The sequence below is a fragment of the Phragmites australis genome, chromosome 10 (genome assembly GCF_958298935.1).
Source record: "Phragmites australis chromosome 10, lpPhrAust1.1, whole genome shotgun sequence".
Lineage (NCBI taxonomy): Eukaryota > Viridiplantae > Streptophyta > Magnoliopsida > Poales > Poaceae > Phragmites > Phragmites australis.
The window spans coordinates 11,705,800-11,731,760 of record NC_084930.1 but is presented as its reverse complement, the minus strand read 5'-3'; the positions used below and the strand labels follow the sequence as shown (position 1 = coordinate 11,731,760).

Below are 25,961 nucleotides of genomic sequence, written 5' to 3'. Positions count from 1 at the left end.
TACCACTGCTATTGCCGTAGCTTAGGTTTGGATATCCTCTCTAGTTGTATCCTTGTTTCTTGGGGAAGTTGTTGATGAAGCTCAACTCCTCATACTGTAATTCGGGATAGAAATCCTGAACATGCCCATACTTGCCACACTCCTCACAAGTGGAATGAGTCTCAGCAGGTTGTACTGTCTCCATCTTAGTGCCTGGTGCTCCCAGGTTGTCCAACCTCCTAGTGAATGACTCAATCTTTTTTGCCAGAGTATCCACACCATCTACCTCTAGTATGCTCTTAGCTTTTCCAGTAGATGTTGGAGTGGTACATTCTGACACCCATCCTTGGTTCTCTAGAATAGTCTTCAAGAGTGCTTCAACAGCATTGATTCCTTTTCTTAAGAATGATCCACCAGTTGATGCATCGAGATGCTCCCTTGACGAGCGTTGTAGTCCTTCATAGAAGATTCTTAACATATGTCAATTGACATACCCATGATGTGGGCATGCAGTCTCGTACTCCTTGAGGCACTCCCAAGCTTCAGCAATAGTATTGTCATTATGCTGTTTGAAGCTTGTAATCTGGTTCCACAACTAGTTGGTCTTTCCTGGCGGGAAGAACTTAGTGAGGAAGGCAATAGCCACACTATTCCAAGTGAATATTATTTCTTTGGTAGTCTATGGAACAACTGCAACATCTTTCCCATGAGTGAGAACAGAAAGAGGTGTGTCTTTACATCATGCATTGTACTGTAAATGTGTTGCAGATCTGGAGGAACTGCTGGAGGTGAAGTTTTGCATCTTCTTTTCCTGCATATGGTGAATGTTTGACTATATGGATGAAGGAAGGCTTGATATCATCATGCTCTCTGCCCTTAGCATCCTTGTATTGAGAAAAAATGATTTTTGAGGGGTCTGGTGCTATGTATATGTTGATTGGTGGATCAGATTGTCATGAACCCATATTGTTTGGTTGGGGCTGCTCTGGCTTCTCTCCCTTACTATTATCCTCATGTGTCTTCTCTTCAGTGTTTGGATGCTTCATATTGTCGTCTGATGGGGTAATGGCAGAAGCAGTCACAGCGGCTTCCTTTTGAGCTTTAGATGCCCTGATTAGTGACTCTAGAGTGAACAGAAAATTATCTAGCAAATTAACTTTTTCTCTTGCCATCCCTATCTATGTTAGTGGACAAACAGAATATATACAATATGTACAATATGCAATGTAATTGAAATAAAATTAATCTAAAAGAGTAAAATAAACACCCTATAATTCATGTTGCTTATCCTTGGCAATAGCATCGGAAAGAGCTTGTTGATGCTAGTTACATGCATAATAAGAATACCGCAAACGCACGGGTCAATTATAGCACTTTCATCCGGAGTATTCCAAGCTTATCGTATCCACGGAGATCAGCAAGCAAACTACACAGGGGTTCACTTTAAACTAACAAACTAATTCTATTCATGAGCAATTGCGTTGAAGGCTAAGGTTGTTGATGGTTATGATGGTATTCAAACATAAAGATTAAATAACATATATATCTCTAAGCCTTATCTAGATTACAATAAATACTATCTCAATAGCAAATGGTTATGGTTCATAGTATAAAGATATCAATGCATAATATATAATAAGTTTCCTTAAATCCATTAATTCTCTTTGATTATCACCTATTAAGCCCCCGTGGTTCACCTCCCAAGGGTGTCACATAGGAAAAGTATGTGCACCCTCAGTTGTTCATTGAATATGGGCTTGAGAATCATCAGTGTGTGGCCAATTTACCCAGCTTAGCTCATACCTTAACTATCATGCTAATTTTGACTAATAGATCTAATCACCAGGATTATATCTACCAACTAGTCATCTAATTGCAAAGTAGATGAAGGAAGAAGAGGAAACATGATAATCAGGACCAAAAAAGAATACATGTTCACAGATTTTTAATATAAAAGTTATTGATACTTCATAAGGCATAAGATACAATTACCATCGTAGCATACCTTGATGGCGGCAGTTCTAGCTCTAAACCCCGATCAAATTAGAGCCTTGTGGTCTAATTAGATCATCTAAAATAGCCTAAACTAGTCTAGATATCTAAAGCTAAAGTTCAAGGTGTTTTGACAAGATTGGCTCTAGACTTGGGATCTTCCATGTCAAAACCGTTGAGAGGGTCATCTTTATATAGTGTTGATAGTTGGTCGCCGCAAAATGGCATAGTCCCCTAGGTTGCCACACGAGTCTCTCTTGCCATATCGGCCATGTCCAACTTGCAAGTCGGTTGTCCTCCTTCTAGAAGATGTCCAGGGACTTCCATGTGACCCCAATGTGTGTAGATTTCCCGAGATGGATTCATAAAGATAAGTCCAAATCTTCAATGATTTAGTTTCCTTATTGACACTTCTGGAATATTCTCAGCAATGTTGGTGTAGCTTATTGAAGGCTTGTACGAGGGGAAGGTACCTCAGCCTTGGATGGGTTGGGGTGGGCATTGAAATGGCAGTGCCATGCGACACCCTGGTTTATGCCGCACAACATCACTAGGTTTGGACCCCAATTGGCCCACTTCCTGATGGTTCAGTACCTGTCTTCCAGTATGGTCCATTTGTATATGATTCTATCATCTTTTCTAATGATTTCTATAAGTTATAACCAAATGATACTATGCATAAAATTGTCAAGGTTAGCATTAATAAATAATAATAATGATGGATAATCAGTAATATATTAAGATAATATGATGCTAATATGCGTGTATAATGAGTGTCATCAACCCCCAATGCAATTTACCTTAGGTTTCAAAATATCCTCAGTGACACGAGAGGGAATAAATGTTACCATATTCTTTCATGATTCTGTCACATGCAAAAAGAATAAAAGCTTATCATGTCTCATACTATAAACAAAAAACTTGATATCATCGCTTACCTCCTATATCTTCTTTTCTTTCCATTCCTTTTACCATTTGTAAGAGATTTTGATTGGACCATGCTTGCATGAAGCGTTTGGATCTATAGTAGGAAAAACACATGAATTAGAAGAGAGATAGACACAAAAGGAATTCTTCCAAGAGGTTGGAACTCATGTTAGAAATCCTAAAAAAAGTCTTTGGAACAAGCCGGGTCAAATTCTATGAAATTCCTCCACTTTTCCTTTGTGCCAAAGGAGGCCTAATCATGCTCAAGTTTAATAATTTTGTTTAGAAAAAGAGAAAATCACACTCCTATGTATGTCACATTTGTGTACAGTCTAATCAATATATCTTATATAGAGATAAGGTTGTATATGTTTTTTTTTAGAAAAAGGAAGTTGTTCCAGCCTCTGCATTGTTTATGGATACAACCTTTGGTTCTTCTTGCATTATATCAGCACTTGGATGATCCTTTGGAATAAATAAGCAACAAAAAATATGGAGAAAAGTATCATCAAACATATAGCTTGCTATAAATCGCCACCAATTCTGGTGAAGAAATCCATGGCAACAACTTCCAATGCCTGACAAGCTGAGCTGATGTCCTCCATGTGTTCCTCCTTTTGCAATAGTTTCCAAAATTTTAACTAGTAGGTGTCCCTAAACAAAGCTTTCATAAAAGACATCATAGGTGTTTTTATCAAACACAATATCATTACAGCATCATCATATGGCCCAACATGAAGCAGCCACCCTAGTTAAAATCATTTTTTCTTTCCCGTCTATTATGCAAAACCAACCATTCATCATATGAGCGATGTTCCTGGGTTTGTTTATGCCTAGGGCAATTGTGGCAATAAACCATATTGAGTTAGCAAAGTGACATTCTAAAAAGAGATGTCAAATACTTTATTTCATTTTGATTACATAAATTGTATTCGAGACTTCCATTCCAATTACGCTTTGCCAAATTATTTCTTATCAAAATGACATCTCTTCTAAGATACCACAAGAAAATCTTTATGATGTACTATGTTGTCTCTGTTCTATTTATATACTAGTTGATTGAAGCCTCTGTATTAAAATTGTTAACTGCATAAAGTACAAATTCATCCACCTTTGCATTCCGAAAATTATGGGTACAAATGAAATACCAATATTTGGTTGTACAAGTATTGTGTATTTGATTTGTTAATAATGGTACATGTTTTTTGCATTGAGAAACCACTTATTATCATTTACAACATAGGGATTTTTGTCTTTAGGACACTAAAAGAGTGTGGTTTGGACTCTATGACACCATTTAGTTCGATTTTTGCCTCTAGTACATTGAGAATATATGATTTTGTCTCCAAGACACTAAATGAGGGGGAAAGACCATTGTGCCTCTAGCTTCTCACCTCCATAATATTTTTTTTTCTCCATGTATAGATTATAATCAATCCTAAAATTTTGCATAATGATGCAATTCTCTATTCCCCATGCATGCAATTTTTGTTAGATTATTCACATAACTTTTGCAAAATGAAGCAGTGGCATAATAGTCTTTTCCCCCTCCTAAGTGTGTTGGAGACAAAATCACACATTCTCAATGTCCTACAGACAAAATCGAAGTAAAGGGTATCTTGGAGACCAAATCATGTTCTTTTTGTGTCCTAGACACAAAAATCCCTAGAAAATAATAGCCGAGCTCAAAAAACCATGCTATTTTTGTGTCAACATTTCATTGAACAAGAAGAACATGATTAATGCCAAAAAAAGGAGTGGAAGAAAATGAATTAAAAGGGAAAAAAAAAAGGCCCAGCTAGCCCCAGACTGCTCAACAGGAAAGAACGATCCGAGGAAAAGAATGGAGACCTCGGCCCACTAGGAGGGCCCACTAGAAACAATGCTCAACGGTCGACTCCACTGAACCAAAGCTGAACTGCCACACTGAGCTTCCAGGCCCTGCAAACACACGCTAATCAACTACAGGTTCAGCAGCCAAAGTGCTGAGGAACAGGTTGATCATTTACTCATCTGCAATGAATCAAAATCTTAGTTGTCTACAAGTTTACATGAATATATAGGACGCTAGAAGTGCCACTGTTCAATCACACCTGCCATTTGTTGCGTCTCTGAATGATGGATAATCTTTCCACCAGAGGCTAACTACTACCTGACTGAAACGAGTGCATTCAGAACTTTCAGACAGGGCCTCTGATCGCGTGTTTGCACATGGCTCTGACTTATAAACCAGTGTCGAGAGGAATAAGGCGCGGATTGCCAATAAGAATTCAGCCCATCACGATTCTCAACCGCCAAAAGAGACAAAGGCCAAAGCATGAGCTGACGGCTGAGCACACTCAACTAACCTGCTGTGGTGCTGAAAATTCACTGATGATCTCTACATCTTGTCAGGTTGTAATAGGCGGCCTTACGCCCTTACATCAGCACTATCCCTCCCCAGGAACGACTACCTGTGAGTTAAAGATTCTGAACTCTGAAAACCTGCCGAGAATTTGTAATGCATATCCTGATTCCTGACATGGATGCAGACGTGCACAATATTTCCTTTACTAGTTTACTTGATTTATATATCTCCATCGTTTAACCTCCTCCTCCAATGCGAAAAACTCCATGGTAGGTGGTAGCAGCAGCGCTCTTGGTCAGACAATCAGAAATCACACTACCCTTTCCTTTCTTCATCATGAACTGTCATGGTCATCGCCTCTGTTGCAACTAATTAACTAGAGTATTACTAGATATATATTACTCAATCAAGTTCCAACTAATCTAAGAAACTATGGCGTTGTTATCTAGCTAGCATACAGGAGGCTTATATTTCTTACTATATATGAACTAGCAAAACCGACGGCACCAACGTATTATACTAGCTAGTACAGATGCCAATTGATGTTTGCCGGATTCAGATTATCATACCATTAGTAATAGAGTACCGGAGAGCAGGTAGCCGGAGCAGCGAATCTCATCTCTCTGACTACCAGATCCATGTGAGAGTGAGTCAGGTAGAAATTGAAAACAAAAGGAGGAGCCCGAGCAAACCCAAGAGCTTGGCTTGAGCCAGTGCCAGGTGCTTGGTTTGAGCCAAGTGCTCCTCACATTCTCAGGCTACCTACACAAGTAAAGGCAAACTAAAAACTGTCTAGCACACATCTTCATCTTGCCGCTTGATACTTGTAGATTAGTGGGAGGCACTCAATTTGCTGCGACAATTGCAAAAATACACCCAAATGTGCCGGTGCCGACCGAAACGATCTTAGTAGTTCATCAGCTTCGTTGACTTCATTTTAATACACCGATCAGTCTCACAATATTCTATATTAGGTGGATCCAAGTGAGCAGTTAGAAGATGCATTTTAGATCCGACGGAAGGACGTCTAGGATGCTTTTGAACCCGCATGACATGAAGCGGAACTGGTGCTTTTTATATTCGTATAGATATAGATATAGACTAGTTAACCACAAGCGCCTCTTTGTGCTACGGTTTAAAAAGAAAAGGAAGAAATGGATTTTATCCATAATTAGATCATGTTTGGCGAGCTTCAGCTCCTCACGTCAGATCTTATATTTTAAAGTTAAGATAATATGATTTAGATCTTTCTTTTTAAACATCCAAACATCCTCAGTATACCCACAGCTAAAAAAATTCAAAGAGTTAAAACTCTACCAAACATACTCTTGTACGGTCGAATATATATCATTTCATCACGTCAGTTTTGATCCGCAAACCCCCCCTCTCTTTTTCTATGCAAGTTTTCCCACAGCTGGCCATGGGACGATGATGCACGCAGTTTTTGTATGCTTCTTGTTGTTTGAACGGTGCCCAGGCGACGTGACAGTTCGATCCCACGTCACCCTAATCCTTTTGTATCTTTCTGGGTTGGGGATTAGCGCTTGTTGTAGACTGCAAGCCAGTGTTGCCCTGATCCTACTCATCCGGCCAGCTATTCGTCTCCAAAGCAGTACTAGTGATTAACTGAGAGGCAGGTCAGGTGAGGTCCAGGCGAGGGCGCCGCGGCTGCGTACATGGAGGAAGAGGGAGCGATTGGGGCCGCTCAGGCTCAGCTCGCGCCTCTTCTTGGTGGTGCCGGCGGTTCGGGCTCGCCGGACGCGCCGCTGCTCCGCCGCCTCTACGCCGGACACGCCCTGGCCAGATGGGGCACGAGGTGCGTCGTTTCGTTCATTACTCCATCGGCTTGCTTCTGTTCTGTGCCACGCGCGCCTAAACTATGCGTGTGTTTTAACCTCTTCTTCCTTGTGTCGTGAGATGAACTGCAACTCAGTTCTCAGTTTGTCATGCCATTGCGGGATCACTAGGATCGGAGGTAGTTCTTGAAAAAAAAAAACGTATTTCTCCAGATCTTGAACGGGAGCCTGGCTACCGGTCCAACCTCGTCCGCGTTTCATTTTCTTTCTCATCCTTATGTTTCCTATTCGATTACAAAGATGATATGTACGCGCGCGCACGACACTCGTTTCCCTTATCATCCTTATTCTACAATGTCAACATTTCAAGTTTTTACAACATCTAATAGATAGTAGACTAAATGGAAGAAAAAGAAAAGAAAACATGGAGCTCATCATTGCTAGCATACTCTTAAGTCTTACCAGGTTTTATTTCTCCTTATACCCACCGGTATTCAAGGTTACTAGTTAAATTTGGAATATTGACTAGTGTTGCTGCTGCTACTTTGTTATAGTGTCCTGGTTGATTTGGATTATTACCTAGAATATCGATACTCAGTTAATCAAGTCGGATCATCATGTTATTTGCGTGTTGCAAATTAAAGGATGTGGGAGTTCTCGGTTGGGCTGTACATGATCCGCATCTGGCCGGGCTCGCTCCTCTTCACGGCCATTTACGGTGTCGTCGAGGCTTCCACTGTCGCGGTGTTTGGTCCAATGGTTGGGACACTCGTCGACAAGCTCACTTACCTTCAGGTCATCCATCCTTCACCAACTATTTGCTAATGTACTTGTTGAATTAGCGTGAGATAAAGTTGTGGGAATTCTTTTTCATTATACTAGTACTTTGAGGGCGCCTTTGCATGCATATAGCTAGATTGACGAAGTAGCTAGCTTAACAATGTAAGCTAGTATCCAAAACGATGCTATCGGTAGAGGCATTCCACAGTGGGGTATGCAACCATATGGTAGAAGTTAACAATGAATTGTTTTTTATTAGCATATTCAGCGATGACATTTGAAAGGAATTTAGGAAGTTTCATGTCTACCATATTGAAAGTATATATACAACACGCGAGTAAAAAGAATCATCTTGTGAAGAAAGACGACAAGCCTATGTATTCAGATATTGAAAAATAGAAAATTGCCATCAAAGTAGCCAAAATATTGTGCGCAATCAAATGAATAAAAAGATCTACATTACAAGCTTCTATAATACCTTCAAAGCTAGAAAAGGAAACAAGATAGGGACATAGACAGTATCAATATCAAACCTTCCCTACCCCCCCCCCCGACCCCTACCCCCCTCCAAATATTTCATCTGTTCATGGTTAGTGCTTTTGAGCAATTCTGACAGATTAAGAACAATTAATAGAGGTCAGTTTCACCAAGAAATTACAGTGAGGACATGTTCGGTTACCCACTTTAATTTGTCACAGTTAGGTATACTTGTCTTGACTAGTTTATAAAAACCATGTCGTTCTTGGCGATTTACACCTGTCAAACTTTTTAGATGGGCCTCATGCATCATCGATACAATGGTTGCAAGTTTCCCGTTACAAGTTAAGAAAAGAAAATGTTGGACAACATGCACATGTTTAACCTACGAACATACAAATCAATAGGCCCTAATCACACAATTATATGTCATAATTTCTGGAGTGAATCTATGCACCCTTAGCTAGCGAACCAGTAAGCTGAGTAAACAATTTGGTGAAGTAATTTGTATAGCTAGTTTTCTTGATCTATGCAATAGAAAACATCAATTGAAATATTACTTGTTTGAGCTCTTGCTAGCTTTGGCATCTTAATAGATTCTACATAATTAAGTGAACTTTTTGGGTCATTTTAGATATTTAGTTGTGTTATTTTGATTCTACACATTTTTTTTATATGTAAGGGTTTTATTCCCTAGCTTCTACAGAAGGCCTTGGTTCAATAGAGTAGAAAAAATAGAAAGAAAAAATCAAATAGGAGGGAAAAGTAGAAACCTCGTGGATTTGAAATTTCAACAAGAAACTCATGATTCATGTACATCCACCTACAACACCTGTAAAATCAGGGAAAATGCAATCCAAAGATCCACCAAGCATCGCACCTATAATCATACATTTTCTCATACTAGGAAATAATTATCTAAAAAGACTACATGCTATGAAGAGTAACAATACCAAAATTGATAACTTTGGTCTATTTTCTTAATTTAATAGAGTTCAAAAACTAAGAAAAAAATATAATAAGAAACATCAACATCTTAAACTATATAAGCATAATCATTTATTCACGCAATAGAAATGCATATAACTATACATCAGACTTCCCTAGCCATGTTTGCCAATTTTACATGTTACTATGTAGTCCATAAGATAATAGAAGAAGTTGATGTTAAAACATTCCAAACCTTGAATATGAGGGATTTCTATACAATTACGTTGTTTACACATCGTTGACATGTGTGTAGACCTAATTCATAAATCTCAATTTTAGCTAAATTTATTTCCAAACTAAAGCAAGCTCAAATTTTACATGAAGCACTTTTAATGACCTGACCATATTTACACTAGACAACAATATAGTATATCTGCATATTCTAGACGTAAAGTCTTCTTAATTTCAGCCGATTTCAAGTCGAACCCTTTATTGTTCCATTGTGGAAACTGTTTTTAAGGGTTGAGCTAAAGCATCGTCTACTAACCATGTTATTTTGCTTCCTTATAGTTGTACAGTCTCATTAATAATTTGGTATTACAACTATTCTAAAGTGGAATTTATATATTTATAACGAAGAAAAATGCACCATTGTGTTATTGTGTGTTAAAAAACCGGTACTATCAGATTTGATCCAAGTTCTTTTGAAGCAGTACTATCAGATTTGATCCAAGTTCTTCTGAAGCAGTATCAAACCCATGTGATACATGTTCCTATTGTAGCCTTTACACACACTATATTCACAAATAAGACAATTTTTACATAAAAGAAAATTCAACATTTCATTTATTAATTCAAGTTAATACAACAAAAATCTCTCACACTACATGAAAAAAATCATTAGTGATGGGTGATAACCGGCATTAGTGATGAGTCTCGTACCCGTCACTCTTATGACGTCACTAATGATAGGTTATTAGTGACGGATGATGACTCGTCACTAGTGAGGTCATTAGTGACGGGTCACATCACTAATGACTGGTCATAATCGTGACCTGTCACTAATGTCTGAACATTAGTGACGGTTGTAATATTGACCCATCACTAACGATAGATGAACATTTTTCATATTTTTTAACACAAAAAAGTCAAAAAAAAAAATCACCTGAGTCATCCCAACACAAGCCTATCCCATATACCTCACATGCCACACTTTTTTCATATTATTTTTAAGTTTGTGTTACATGGGAATCGAACCCGCGACCTCCTCCTCACGTGTGTAGTCACCTTACCACCTCTGCTATCACATAGTTATGATAAAAACCGGATATTTTATTATTTTAACCTTCTTTACCGAAGGTCATTAGTGACACGTCATAACCATTACCTGTTACTAATGACTATTTTTTCAAATTTCATCGAGGGTTATAATTTGATAGGTGGTCCGAAGTGCATTCGGTAAAACAGGAATAATTTGTGTATACAGACTTTGATTTCGACGTTTTTGACTCTACGGACATCTAAAAAAAAGTTACATCAGTTTCTCTCCGACTTTGTCGGGTTCGGAGAATTTTTTTAGGCCAAAAATGGCTTGGAAGATTGAGTTCTCGCCCCTAAAGTTTTTGCACCATTTTCAGAACACGCGTTTGTGTCCATAGCCGCCACACCTTACATCAAACTTGAGCAGAAATGTACAATGATTCTTATTCTAGTGCTGCTGAAGTGAGAAAAATTAAAATAAAAAATATTTGTAAATACCATTATTAGTGACTAGAGTTGTTCATTAGTGACGGATTACAAGTTGATCTGTTACTAATGACTGTCATATGATGACATGTCATTAATGACTGGTTCATTAGTGACGGGTCAAGTTATGACCCGTCACTAATGACTAGTCTAGGACGATCCGTCACTGATGACCTTATCATTAGCAACAGATTATAATTTGATCCGTCACTAATGATTGGCTTAGGACGATCCGTCACTGATGACTTAGTCATTAGTGACGGATCACAACTTGACCCATCACTATTATCATCAATGACAGATCATGTTATGATCCGTCACTAATGACCACTCATTAGTGACGGATCTATATTTGATCCTAATTAGAATGGACATTAGTGGCGCGTTCTTATTGGATCCGTTACTAATATGACATTAGTAACGTGTGTTGAGTAGCCGTCACTAATGTGGTGTCTACTTTACTAGTTTCTTATGTAGTGTCAATCATCTGTAATCTTTTGCAACTACCCTACGCTATCATGTTGCAGCCCTAAGACGTATGCCTTAGTGTGGCTAGTTATGGAGGGACTGCCTATACATCGGTTGGCCAAAATTGGCTTCCGTGTCGAGCTTGCAACGACCTAACATGGAGGAGTGAGGCCCAATGACCCAGTCCGCGGACTCAGTTAGTTTTTTTTTCATTTTTTCTTTATCTTTCCTTTTCTTCTCATCCTCAAGATTAAGATATTTCATGTATGGTTCTGTGTATTCAACATATTGTAAGATTAGATCCAATATTTCTCAAAATCTAGTTCAATATTTTGGAAAACATATTTCAACATTTTATTAAAATAATGAATTAATACATCCAAAATGTTGAAATATTTAAAAAAAATAAAAATATATTCATATTGGTCACATTTTGTTGCATTAATTCTAAGTAACATGGTGGTTCAAAAGGATTCAAAAACATGGTTGCTGTTTTAGAGGAAAGTGCATTTGAAGTTTGAGAGTCTAATTAATCATCCATTCATTCCCCCTCCAATCAGATTACACCAAGTGTCCTCTCCCTCCCCACTTGGATGGTTGTTTGCACTTTAATCTCAGCCATCCATATCCTCTAGAACTAATTTTAAACAGTGTACTACATGAAAGCTAAAAAAGAGCGACCTATATATAGGAAATATGAGTTATAGCTAATGAGATACAGGGTGAAAATACCCCTATTTATATGACAATTGAAAGCATGAAAGTGTCACCATTGCATCTAGTCCTTTATACAAAATATCTAGATCCAAAATATTCCCTAAACATTCTATCTTCTAGAAAAAAAAACTTCTATTGTAATGTGCTAGCAATTCTCACTACTGAAAAAAAAAACATAGGTGACAGGTGATAACCGTTATGAGTGACAGATACCTCGAACATATCACTGATAACTAGTTATAAGTAACCGGTAAGAACTCATCACCAATGAAATCATAGGTGACGGGTTGTAATCGTGACCCGTCATTGACGTGCGTCTCTCATGTGCTCGGAAGAAAGACATAAGTGACGGGTATCCTAGTTATCCGTCACTTATGTTAAGACGCAAATGACATGTAACCTTTTTACCTGTCACTTATGATTTCATATATGCTTGTTACCCGTCACTTATTACTTAACATAAGTGACGGGCAAATAGGTTACCCATCACTTATGTATAGGTTACCCTGCAGGATTATCCTATTTCCTAGAGCATAGCCAGGATTTGGTAGCCGTCTTCTCCCTACAAACAACAACAATATATCCAAATCCATATCGATAAACATACTTATATAAGAACCCACTTCATCACAAGATCGCAAAAGTTATACAGTTCCAATCAATTCATCACAAAATCGCATCATTTATAAAGTTTCAATCAATTCGTATTACATAAGACCTCATAACATTGGGTTTCTATAGTACAACTCGCTGTGTGAGTTGATGACTTCAAACATCATGAACTCGACGATCCATTATCAAATCCTTGGGAGTGTACCATCGTCGAAAAACAAGTTGAAAAATCCTGCATAATTTGATGCGTAACCAATGTCATGTTATCATGAATTAAACTAATTATTGAAATTAGTTACGAATAATCTTGTATTGAACTTACAGTGTAATTCATCAATGTCATGCTGCAAACCAAGTGGCATTAATTAATAAATGTCCAGTTTTAAGGGACTTACAATGTGAACATCTGTAATAACGATATGTCCATGTCATCAAGGTTGAAGAAGTATCGTCGTTTGTACTATACGACTATGAATTGAGCCTTGGTGTCTCTAAAAGTCTGCATGTAGTAATTATGCAAGTCGACACATGCTTGTCCCGCCCTTGTTAGGTCATCTACCATCATCATGGGCTTCCCATATTGGAATTTCGTGTTGGCACTAGTCCATACTGCTCCAATATCCATAGACTTCTTCGCTGGTACAATGACCTTTGACCTCTTTAGCAGGTGCTTCTTGGAGCCTTTCTTCCTGAATCTCTTTCCTTCTTCTTTGGGCTCTTTGGGGGAGACGAAATTGGAACTAGAAGCGAGGTCATCAGATGCGGAGGAGAAGGTAGTGAAGTTGGCTTCTCTGGAGGAGGAGAAGGTAGTGAAGTTGTCTTCTCTATAAGTGAGGGGCGCGACGGCGGTGCACTTGAAGTTCGTCAAGACTGGGATGTACTAGAGACCACGATGTCGTCCCTCTTCCACTGGATCCTTTGACAAAGAGCTTTACTCGGAGTTGTGACTTCATCATTGGGGGGAGCTCCAACACATGATCAGTGGCATTGCTATGTACCATGTCCACCGTAGCACGTATCAGGACCGTATGTAAGATATAGATGTTTGGAAGCACCCAACCCCTTGCAACCTCGATGTAATACCCGCCAAGCCTGATTACAAGGATGCAGGGCGTGGGCCCTTCTAGCAAGTCAATCGTATTCAGCTCAGTCACGGCGGCAGGTGGTTGATCGACCTCTTTGGAGGTCCAGCTACTCTTTCATACAGTTATGGGGCTAGCTTCCTCTGGGATGGAAATCTCTATTCCCGGTGCTGCAAGCGTTTGCATGATATTTGCATAAACTTTTTGAGTGATGTCCTGTATTAATGCATCCATGTCCATTGCACCCGACCTCTTCCTATTCTTGTACATTCTAAGGTCTTCGGAAAAGCTGTATTTCTAGCCTTGAGAACTAGATACACCTCACACTTGACCTGGGTGCTCCAGGTTTCCCAATGCCGCTAAGAGAACATAATGTTCCCTAACCCCAGTGAAAGAACATTAGCTAGCTTCGGTTGCCTTTTCTTTTACTTTGTCTGCAATTGACCAGGTTTCGCTGTTTCTCAATGTGATTTCTTCGCTTTCAGACAGCTCACCCCTTGCACATAAATATGACTAGATCCTCCTGGGAATTGCAACCAAGAATTCTCACGGCCTTGTTTAGCTAACTTTTCATCCTCTGCCTACCATTTCACCATTTTCTCCCATGTACCCGGTTGCATCGGTCATGTGGTTGTGCTTGTTCCTAACCCAAAGCTGCTTCTTCTTCTCACTCTCCTTTTTGAACTGCTCTGAGTTCTTCATCTATACAAAAGCATCATAATCTTCCTCTTTCAAGTACTTGTAGCCCTCGAAGGGCGCCACCCCTTTAGCAAAGTACCGATTAACAAGCTTATTCTTAAACCATTGGTGAAGTTTTGCGATCGCTTTCATTATTGCATTGACCGTGGTAATTGTTTGACGCTCACTCATGTTTTCAGGGTACTCTAGATACTCCTTGACGACATTATCGAACAAGTCCCTCTTCGCTTTGTCACTAAGGTCATCAAAATTAGTCATTATTGGCATCCTCTCCCGAGCAATGAGCCATGCGACCCTCCGGAATCTATTCAACTCCTTTTCATCTGTAGGTAGCCTATCATCATTGATTCCCGTGACGGTAACCTTGTCCGTCGGCCATTGTGTTGGTAACCTTGGCTTTCGAGCTCGTGCACCACTACCAACTGTCTAGCTTAGAGAGTGTGCTTCCTTTATCTAGAGAGAAAACATGAGGAGTTAACATAAATAAAAAAAATATTTCTCTAGAAGTATAAAATGCATTGACTCATATCAATACCTTTTTGGTGGGATCATATTTGGAGCCACTTGCCCAACGTCGGCTCTCCCGCTTGCACGAAACAGGGTTCAGGCTGTGATACGAGCGTTGGCTTTCGCTGCTGCTAGAGGAGGACGACGGGTGCTCCTATCCACCCCATCTTTTGCCGGGGTGGTATCTAGTGTGAGCATCCTCTGTGCTTGTGGTTTCTTAGGGGTCACAGTTCTTTTTTGCCCTATGGTTTCTTAACGGAAAGAAAAGGAATCAAGGTTAAGAACTGGGTAGATTCAAAGGATTTTCTTTTGATCAAGTGTCTATGGTTTCTAGATATAGTTCACCAATCCACATGGGGCTAGTCTTTTGGGGGCTTAAATATTGCTCAATTTTTTGAAGTGACAAGGAGAGCACATGACCCACCATGGCAGCCACAAAGCTGTTATTGCAAACTACCCAACCAAACATGCGAGTCTCAAAAAAGATTCCATATAACCTAGACTGATAGCATTTTAAGTGAAACATGATTGATTTTACAAGTATTTTATGTATACCACAAAAAAGATAAATACAAATAGCATTGGACAAGAAAATTTATTTTCAACTATCACATATCAAAATGATCAAACTTCTATAAATCTTGTCTAGCGGAAAACTGCTTGTGTGCTAAACGCAACATAGCACATTGCATGAAATACAAACCATGAGTAGCCACCCTTACTCTCTAGTTGATTTTGGGTTAGGGATTTGGGTGAAAAAGCTTTGGTGCTTCGGGTTTGGGGAAAAACATTTGGATTTAACTCATAAGGTCCCTAATCCCCTCATTCTCTATGCTAACTCGAGATCTAAAAGACCCTAGCCAAGCCTCAATTGTTCTAATCCCGATCGTAATCCATCCCCAAAACAAGCTAACAACACACTGAGCTTAATCAAAATTCGCATAAAATAGGGCTAAGACACATTAATCCGACGCTAATTCACCCCAGTCTTATGCCAATAGTGCTAACTAATGATAAATTAAGTCTCAAAACATCATCAATTGCCACCAATTGTTCTAACCCGAGACATAAACAACAATAATTCATGATCACGAGCATTAATCCAAGTGTAATTTGGGCCAAAAACCAAAACATAGGCATAATCAAGTTCCTTTAGGGCTTAATTGCATCTAATGGCATCAACAGGACCTTAATTGACATCTAATCATGACTAATTGACATCACATGAAAACTACTCGTGCTCATCAACTCTAAATCCAAACTGCATCTCACAAAATCCAAAGCTCTGAACAAGAAGCAGGTGCAAAATCCAGTGAAGGGAGAAGGAGAAGGGGGAAGGAGGGAGAAGTACTTGGAGTACTGGAGAGGGGCGGACAATGTCGAGCTTGGCGGCGCCAATGGACAGTAGTGCCAGCCGGCTTGACAACAACAGTGAAGGAGGAGGGGATCAGGGGGAGGCGGTGCTCCGAGTGCGGCGATGTGCGAAGGAGAGGATATTGACGGCAGCTCGGGGTCAATGGAGGAGGCACGCAGTGGAGGATGAAGGGTGGTGGGGCTCTGAGAGCGGCGGGGACCAGAGGGCGGCGGAGAGGCTCTAGGTAGCGGGGAGGCACAGTGGAGCGGGCAGCGGTGAACCCTAACGTGGAAATGACTTAGGCAAAGTGACACGGCGGAGGGCGCGTGGGGACTCAACCTATATAAACATATATGATCATAGGTGGCGGGTGTAGAATGTCACCCGTCACCTATTACTTATGATAAGTGATGGGTGAATAGTACCACCCCTCACATATTATTTATAATAAGTGATGGGTTAATAGTACCACCTATCACCTTTTACTTATGATCTGCTGAGAAGAAAAATGAGAGCGCCGGACCATCTGGTGAAGAGAAAAAAATTTGCTGAACTAAAATTCAAATAACTTGAAACTTAAAATACAAATTTGATATTCATATTACAAATTTGACATTAATATTATAAATTCAAATAACTTGAAACCTAAAATTCAAATTTGACATTAATATTATAAATTCAAATAACTTGAAACCAAAAATTCAAACTTGACATTAATACTATAAATTTGATATTAATATTACAAATTTGATACTCAAATTCAAATTCGCCATTTTCGTGCTTTCTTGACATGGATCCCTTCGTTATGGTTGGAGCTTAGGTATGGAGTTTTCTTGGTCGGCGAAAGGCGTGGGATGATTGCAATAGCAAAATGGAGGGTTTCATTGAATTGATTGAACTCCTCCTCGTCAACAACATTTGCAACTCTGATGATGCGTCTTTTCCCAGTGAGAATCACATGACGTTTCTTCTTTATTGTGTCAGTCACATAAAAGACACGACGAACATCTTTAGCGAGTACGAATGGTTCATACTTGTATCCGACATGTTTGAGATCAATACTAGTGAATCCATACTTGCCATTAGTGATGTCCTTTGCCCCATGTACCCAACGGCATCGAAACAGGGCTACATTGAATCCCAAGTAGTTCAGCTACGAGATCTCCTCTATTTGACCGTAGTATGTGCCCCTTTGTATTTTGTTGTCATAAGCATATATACGAACACCACTGTTCTGGTATATGCTCTTCTCATCTTGAGCAACTGTGTAAAATATATATCTGTTTACATCAGACCCTTGATATGTCATAATTGTGTATATAGGGCCCAATGCCAGTTTTTTTATCAGAGCACTTGTAGAGGTACTCAATTGTCTTATTTGATATCAGAACCAAGTGGTGAACCTTTGCATATGTTGCCTCGCAACCTAAGCTTCGGTTTGCCCTAGATTCTCTTCAAAGAACATCTGCTTGTGCTCATCGACATATGGGCACACTTCACTCATTTGTTGCAATACAAGGAAATGAGTTTGGTCGTATGTCTTGGCATCAGGAGTTATTGCAAAACTTAGGCAAAACTTAGGCACGTCAATTGGGTTATTTTGGTCAATGTAATCAACATATCACTTCAATGCCTCCTCCGTCATGTAACCTAGCACGATGCATCCCTCAAGAAAGGCTCGATTCCTTACATATGACTTGAGAATACCCATATATCTCTCATATGAAAATATGTGATGCAGGAACACGGGACTAAGGTAGTGTATCTCCTTCACAAGGTGAGCAATGAGATGTAATATGATATCAACAAAGGATGGTGGGAGATACACCTCAAGAATACATAGAGTCTCAAAGTGTCTTTTTTCTAGCTCCTCCAGTGACCCTAGATCGAGCACCTTTTGTTCAATTGCATTGAAGAAAAAGCACAAGCTCAAGATAGCCCCGTGAACCTTAATTGAGAGGATTTTCCTAATAGCTACCGCAAGTAGTGAGGTCATCATCACATGGTAATCATGGGACTTCATCATGATGAAATTCATTTTCAGCTCTTTCACTGAAACAAGTCTAGTAATATTGGATGAGTAACCAGAGGAAAATTTCACATTGTGCAAGAACTCACAGAATTATTTTTTTCTCCTTCTTGGAGAGAGTGATAGCTGCTAGGGGTAAGTGTTTTCCTTTGTCCATATCATGTGCATGGAGCTCAGACCTTAAACCCATTTCTTCAAGGTCAGCTCATGCATTCTCATGATCCTTTTATTTTCCCTTCATTTGGAGCAATGTACCGATCAGACTCTCGCAGATATTCTTCTTTACGTGCATGTTGTCGATAGAGTGACGAACATCTAATTTTTTTCCAATACTCTAACTTGAATAGTATTGATTTCTTGTTCCACATTCCTTTTTATTCATCATGCTTGGAGGATCGCTTTTGCTTGCCAAGGACAACGTTGATATTCTTAACCTGATTATGGACATCTTCCCCACTGAAATGCCTTGAAGGTAGCGCTTTCTCCCTTGTTCCACCGAACTGCTTGTCCATGTTTCGGTACAGGTATTTATTGGGAAGGAAACTTTGATGCCGTATGTGCACTATTTTATTTGAGCTATTCAACCTCAAACTGCATGTGTCATCTAAGCAATGGGTGCAAACTTCACCTTTTCTTTTGCTCTAACCTGACAAGTTATGAAGTGCTGACAGATCATTGATGGTGACGAACAATATGGTGTGCAAGGTAACGTACTCTTGCTTGTACTGATCCCAAACCTAAGTGCTTTTCGACCAGAGTTTCTTAAAATCATCGACTAAATACCTGATGTACACATTGATATCATTGCAAGTTGTTTTGGTCCTAATATTAAGATCGACAACATAATGTATTTCTGCTTATTAAAAAGCCGTGGTGGAGGTTGTAGATTGACAATACAACATGCCAGGTGCTATATGAGGTACTCATGTTACCGAATGGATTCATGTTATATGTGCTCATAGCAAATCTAATATTTCTCAATTCTTCAGCGAACCAACCAAATGGGGAATTGATGGTTTACCACTAAGCGAATCCGCTATGTGTTGTATCATTGCATCGTTCTTACGACCATCCTTATGTCAACGCACCAATTAGGCCTACTTTCTAGTGGCAAACAATCGCTTCAGATGAAAAATTATAGGAAAATATCACACCACCTTCCTAGACGAGCCTTTACTTTTCTTGCCTTTGTCTCCATCACCACCATCATTTCTATGCTTATATCGATGGGTTTCACACATGGGGCATTGATCCAGCTCTGCATAATCTCCATGAAACAAGATACAATCCTGCTTACATGTATGTATTTTTTTTCTATTTTCAGTCCTAAATGACAAATTATCTTCTTCGCATCGTAGACGTCCTCAGGCACTAAGTTTTCCTTTGGTGACATGTCCCTTAGCAGATCCAGCAATGCTTAGAAACTCTTGTCAGTCCAACCATGGGTTGCCTTTAGTAGTAGAAGCTTTAGGTACCCAAATAGCCGCGTGTAATTCTTCTTACAGTTAGGATAAAAGGGCGCCTTGGAATCTCGCATAAATTTTTGGAATTTAGCAAACTCACCACTATTATACTCGTCGTGCCGCTTGATATCCCGCACCATTTGGTCCACATTCTCCATAAAATCCTCGAGATCATTATCATTAAAACATAATATATGCTCGTCCCTAAGATCATGATCGATCATCCTTGATCCACACTGTCGACATGGAGGTCCGATCCATCTCTCCTTCGTTAAGGCATTTTTCGCCATGTTTGTTCCAACATGTATAATTCTTTTTAAATCTACGCATGACCACGTGTGCATGGACATTATCTAGTTTTAGGAACTTCTTATCATTTCTGCAATCGCGACATGGACAATATATTGCCTTTTTACCATGATCTTTTATATCCGTCAAAACAGCACTCATAAAATACTCCACCCCACTTAGGTACTCCGGACAAGTCTGGGTCTCAAGATACATCTAATTTCTGTCCGTCATCTACAATGTAAAAATATTTATTCTTCATTAACAATTATCTTAATTGCATGATTAAGCATGCAATTAAAAAATTTATACAATTAATTACACTAGATCTGTGGCATCTCGCGGTAGATCGAGTAAACTTAGTATTAAATCTAACATAAATATAACCCACTTGTACTAAGATTTTGGATAAAGATACAAAATGATCGATTACAACTCAAAGCATAAAAAATCTACCAAATAGGGGTTAGAGGAGGAGAAAAGAGGGAGATGCAAATTTTCAAAGACCTAACAACAATTCAAACTTGAAATCAACAAGATATTATTATACTCTCTCTAGCAGAAACAAAGAAAATCGTTAGATCTACTGTGCACGCAGTACTACTGAGTCCTGTAACTATTTGGCGCACACATTAGCTAGATAGCTTTTATAACAAAGCTAAGTCATAAGTTACGGGTCATAATTACTCGTCACTTATTAATTAGCCTAAAGAGACCCATCACCTATGACAAATCATAAGTGACAGATCTTAATATGATTCATCACTTATGACTGCTGCAGGGAGACCTGTCACCTATGATTAAGACATAAGTGACGGTAACTAATGTGATAAATGATGGATAATATTATGACCCTTCACTGATAACCTATTACCAATGATGGATCAATGTTCTGATCATAAGTGACGGGTATAGTTATAACGCATCACCAATGTGATAAGTGATGAGAAATATTATGACACATCACTGATGACCTGTTATCAGTGACAGACCAATATCCGATCCTAACCTAAGACTACATAAATGATAGATTGTATAATGACTCGTCACTAAATTATATTTATTTTATCTGTTTTTTATAAAGTATTCTTTACTGGTTCTCAACATGGTGGCACATGAAGTATCATTTGCTACTTCTTAACATTGTGCTATCTTGTCTGGAAGCACGAAACTACACAAGTAGTGCATGTATGGATTATCCAATTCCTGGTCCATTCCACGTCGATGGGCCAAAAAATTAGTTCAAATTCAAGTCATTCGCGTGGAATGGGCTGGGAACTGGGCTATCAAAAAAGGGCCATATAGGCCATAGAGTGTATTCTAGTATTAATCTCTCCCAATAAATGTGTTGCGCACTTGCGCTCCTCTCAAAAAAGAAAAATGTGTTGCTGCAGGTTCTAGCCCTCTGGCTGGGAGTCCAAAGTTTATCCTTCATCGTCGCTGGAGTCTCGGTGACGGCCCTGCTCGTATACGATGACCTGAAAGGCACAAGCTTCCCGGTTTTCATGGCGCTCGTTGTCGTGACCAACGTGTCAGGCGCGCTTGCAGCGCTCTCAACTCTCGCTGGCACAATATTGATCGAGAGAGAGTGGTAATGCCCATCTCTGTAACTTTCCTTACCCAATGAGAAAATAAAAAATGAAAACAACGCAACGCAACGGAACACTCTCTTGAGAACTGCTATTGCAGGGTGGTGGTGATCTCGAGCGGGCACCCTCCGGCGGTGCTGACGGGGATCAACTCGGTGGTCCGGCGGATCGACCTGAGCTGCAAGCTGCTGGCCCCGGTCTTCTCCGGCCTGGTCATCAGCTTCGCGTCGGCGCAGGCCTCCGCGGCGGCGCTGGCGCTGTGGAACGTCGCCTCCGTGGGGCTGGAGTACTGGCTCTTGGTCTCCGTGTACAACGGCGTGCCCGCCCTCGCCGAAAGCAGCCGGCTGAGGGCAGCGGACGCACCGCCGGAGATTGCGGACCCGGCCGAGGTGGCGGTGGTGGGTTGGAGGTCGAGGCTGACGGAGCAGCTCACCATCATACCGTGCTGGGAGTCGTGGGTGGTGTACGTGAGGCAGGACGTGGCGCTCCCCGGGGTCGCTCTCGCCTTCCTCTACTTCACTGTCCTGAGGTACGTACACGAACTGCAACTCAGTCTGCTAGTTCCGAGAAAAACTCTGAACGTTACATAAATGAGCACGCAATGCAAGATGCATTCTTTACGCGTACACGCAACAAAGGCACCTGACATTCATTCGATCATGCTCGATAAGAACAGAACTGAGCAAGGTTAATTCCGAGTAGCGTAAAGTCAGCTCGTACCTGCTGCCAATTGTCATGCCGTCTAGCCTAGTTTGTCAACTGAGATCGATGTTGGTCAATTTTGCAGTTTTGGTACGCTGATGACGGCGACTCTGGACTGGAAAGGCATACCTGCATATGTGATCAGTTTGGCACGGGGTTTCAGCGCCATTGTTGGGATAGCAGCGACCCTGCTGTACCCGGTCGTGCATTCGTGGGTGTCCACGCTCCGGACGGGGCTGTGGTCCATCTGGATGCAGTGGTGCTGCCTGCTGGTGTGCGTGGCCTCCATCTGGGCGGGCAGCGGCCTGGCCTCGGCGTGGATGCTGATGGCCAGCGTCGCGGCCTCGCGCCTCGGGCTCTGGATGTTCGACCTCGCCGTCATGCAGCTGATGCAGGACGGCGTGCCGGAGCAGGACCGGTGCGTGGTGGGCGGGGTGCAGAACTCGCTGCAGTCCGTGTTCGACCTGCTTACCTACATCATGGGCATCATCATCTCCGACCCCAGGGTGCGTCTCTTTACTTAAGATTACAGCAGCATCACGTCGCTAAAACTTCTTGTCCTGCGTTACCGCACGTATCTTGCGGAATGGCAAGAGGTAGAAGACGACGATGACGACCGATTGATCATGCACACTCGATGTCAACAGGATTTCAGCCAGCTGATCGTGCTGTCCTTCTTCCTGGTGACTTGCGCGGCGGTCGTGTACACGCTGCACGTCTACCGGGTGCGGAAGCACCTCTTCCACCTGGACAAGATCAACTGGTGAGCGACCGTAGCAGCCGTCGAGTACCCAGTACTCCACAGGCAGCATTTCTCTCAGCTAAGCTCCTGGTCAATCCTCTTAACATTGTTTTTATTTTTCCCCCGCTACTCGTCGCAGGATCAAAAGGTCATGATGTGACTTCCGGCAGAGCAGGAGTGAGTTGGTCGAATGATTTGTAATAAGCTCCTGGTCAACCCTCTTAACTGTTGCGGTGTGTCGACCTGTGCGGTGTGCAGAGGCAGCAAAGCATTACAGAATTTGTTGTGCCTGCACTCTGCAGGGAACGAGATTGTGAATCTATCTAAGCTTGCAGTGACATACAACGCCGTGAGTGATTAGCTCAGTGATCTGATCATCTTACATTCTTACTGCCGGAGTGAGATCATCATAGCTCATGCCGTGACAGCAAGATGGAGAAGCAACTGCTCTTAATCTAAACAGTTGATTCGCTGATCCACGGCGGAGATGCACTGCAAAAGTAAAACCAGTGCCGGCCTGTTATTATGTGCCCGCGCCCGCCTTAGTCTCTGCTCCCTCCATTTCTTCATGTAAGGCGCTTAGCTTTTAGCTCTTGGATTAAGAAGCATTTAACCATGGGAAAAGCAGAGGTGAGCAAGACTATAGTGTCCTTAATCTTCAACAACCGCAGTAATTCATTCAATGCATGGAAATTCAATCTCTCCCACGGCGTGCATCACATCACATCACACAACCTTTTGCACTTCCCAACTACTCTCAGACCATCCCAACCATATTTCCTTCGTTTCGTTACCTTCCCGATTCCTTTTTTCGTTTTCATTCTCTTTATTTTCTCTCATCTCCAACAGCTTTCTTTCGAGGGGAATCGCGAAAAGAAAGGAGAGGTAATCTCGTCCTGAAGGAAATGATCCTGAGAATCCCATCGTGAAGAGAATCATAAAGGGAAACCGTTAGAGCGCTGAAGAGAATAAGAATCCCTTTGCGACAAAAATCTTACCCGCGAAGGGATTCCCTTGGACGTGGCCTCACGGGCTCATGCATGGCAGCATGGGCATGGCATGGCCAGCGCCTTTGTGCAAAATTCTTGGCTTGGCTCCTAATCTGCTCAGCTGAAGTTAGCGGCCACGAATTTTTTTTGGCTGACCGCCAAGTATGCACAGTGTAGCTCAGCTGAAGTTAGCGGCCATGAAAATTTTTTGGCTGAGCACCAAACCTAATTACTATTTCAAATTTCATATTAGTGCGCCAAAACAATTTTGCTAGCTGTATAAATTGTTGTTACTGGTCATTAGCGTTGCATAGAGCAAGTAGGACCAAGGTTCGCGTTACCGACCGGAGGTCGGTTACCGACCTCCGGCGGTAACCGAAAAACCGCGGTAACCGCGATTACCGGTCAAAAATTCAAAAAAATTCGGAGAAAATTCATTCGGCAAATTTTAAATTTTTGCAAAAAAATCATGTTTTTGCCCTCTCGGTAACCGAGCGGTTTGGGTCGGTTACCGAGCGGTTTGGGTCGGTTACCGAGCGATTTTCTCGCATTTTTGATTCGGTCGGTTACCGAGCGGTTTGGCTCGGTAACCGCTCGGTTTTCTCGATTTATCGAGCGGTTTTATCGAATTTCAGCGCAGTTCAACAAAAAATCTAAAAAAGGGTTCAATCTTGTAAAATCAATAACTAATTCATCCGAGCTTCAAATCAAGTGAAACAAATTTTGTTGGATTCTTTGTAACATGATCTACATGATAAAAGTATTTATACTCATAAAAAAGTTCAAATTTTTCTGTGAGAAATTTTATTTGTTAAACCAAGGTAAATGCATAGTTTACTCTTTGCTAATCCAAAAATCATGAAACTAATTTTTTTAGTCTTCTTACATGATCCTATATCTTTTAAAAATATATGAACTCATGAATTAGTTATTGTAACATGCATGATTGTGTAAATGTGTTGCGACTAGATTAATTCATAACTGACCCATCACACCTTAAAAATTAGTGAAACCACTTTCATTAGCTTATTTATATTATGATTTACGTAGAAAAAATAATAGTAGACATGAAAAAATTAATTACAGTGATTTTTCTTAACATATTCACTTTATGCTTGTGAACTTTGTAAAAATCATAGAGAATTTAATAAAACTCTAAATAAAGTGAAATCAATTTTAAAGGTTCTCTTAAAATACGTTTTATACAAGAAAAATATGTGTTTGCATGTTACACTTTTCCTTAACATGAGTTAATAATTGAGCCGCACGTTTCAATTTTTTTCATTTTTTTCAAACTTTCTCCCTATAGAATATGATGCAAACGATATTATTTTTGAAATTTTTTTTCACAGAAGTTCTTAGAATTGTGTCTAGTTTTTTTAAAGATTTTTTTTGAATTTTTTTTAATTTTTTTTATTTTTTCGAATTTTTTGAATTCAAATTTCGGTTACCGAGCGGTTTTTGAAATCGGACCGGACCGAAAAGATCGGTAACCGCCATGTTTGAGCGGTTACCGACGGTTTTTTGAACCCTGAGTAGGACAGCTTTCCCAGACCTGAACCATCCTCCTCTCCCTGATCTAAATTGTTCTGTAGATGATGTGCCTCTCGATTTCCATGGAGAGGACATCAACCCATGTGACGCGCCAGGGGATGCTAGTTCTGGTGACACTGAAGGTAAAGCTCCTCATTTTTCTATTCCGGCTGGTCTTTGTTTTCTAGTCCAAGTCTCCAACAATGCTTTTCT

At 40.5% G+C, this 25,961-nt stretch overlaps 1 protein-coding gene and 1 non-coding gene across 3 annotated transcripts; both read left to right on the top strand.

Moving 5' to 3' along the window:
• The first annotated feature begins 470 nt into the window (after positions 1–470).
• Positions 471–577, top strand: LOC133883771 (small nucleolar RNA R71). Its single transcript, XR_009902980.1, has one exon. It is a non-coding gene; the product is annotated as a small nucleolar RNA R71 (small nucleolar RNA).
• Positions 578–6,755: 6,178 nt separating this feature from the next.
• On the top strand, positions 6,756–23,842 carry LOC133930342 (solute carrier family 40 member 1). Of its 2 annotated transcripts, XM_062376979.1 has the most exons (7): positions 6,756–7,061; positions 7,686–7,836; positions 21,588–21,784; positions 21,883–22,311; positions 22,570–22,990; positions 23,132–23,247; positions 23,366–23,842. In XM_062376979.1, exons 1-7 carry the CDS (start codon positions 6,922–6,924, stop codon positions 23,379–23,381), a joined length of 1,470 nt encoding a protein of 489 aa, XP_062232963.1. In that variant the 5' UTR covers positions 6,756–6,921; the 3' UTR covers positions 23,382–23,842. The 2 variants fall into 2 exon arrangements, with proteins under 2 accessions (XP_062232963.1, XP_062232964.1); XM_062376980.1 differs by lacking the exons at positions 6,756–7,061; positions 7,686–7,836 and adding an exon at positions 18,003–18,914.
• Positions 23,843–25,961: the final 2,119 nt, after the last annotated feature.

Bases quoted from the DNA above. Each gene is read 5' to 3' on its own strand.
- LOC133930342 (XM_062376979.1), top strand. From the start codon at position 6,922: ATGGAGGAAGAGGGAGCGATTGGGGCCGCTCAGGCTCAGCTCGCGCCT. The intron at 22,312-22,569 runs GTACGTACACGA...TCAATTTTGCAG, and splicing joins CTCTACTTCACTGTCCTGAG to TTTTGGTACGCTGATGACGG. The intron at 22,991-23,131 runs GTGCGTCTCTTT...CGATGTCAACAG, and splicing joins TCATCATCTCCGACCCCAGG to GATTTCAGCCAGCTGATCGT.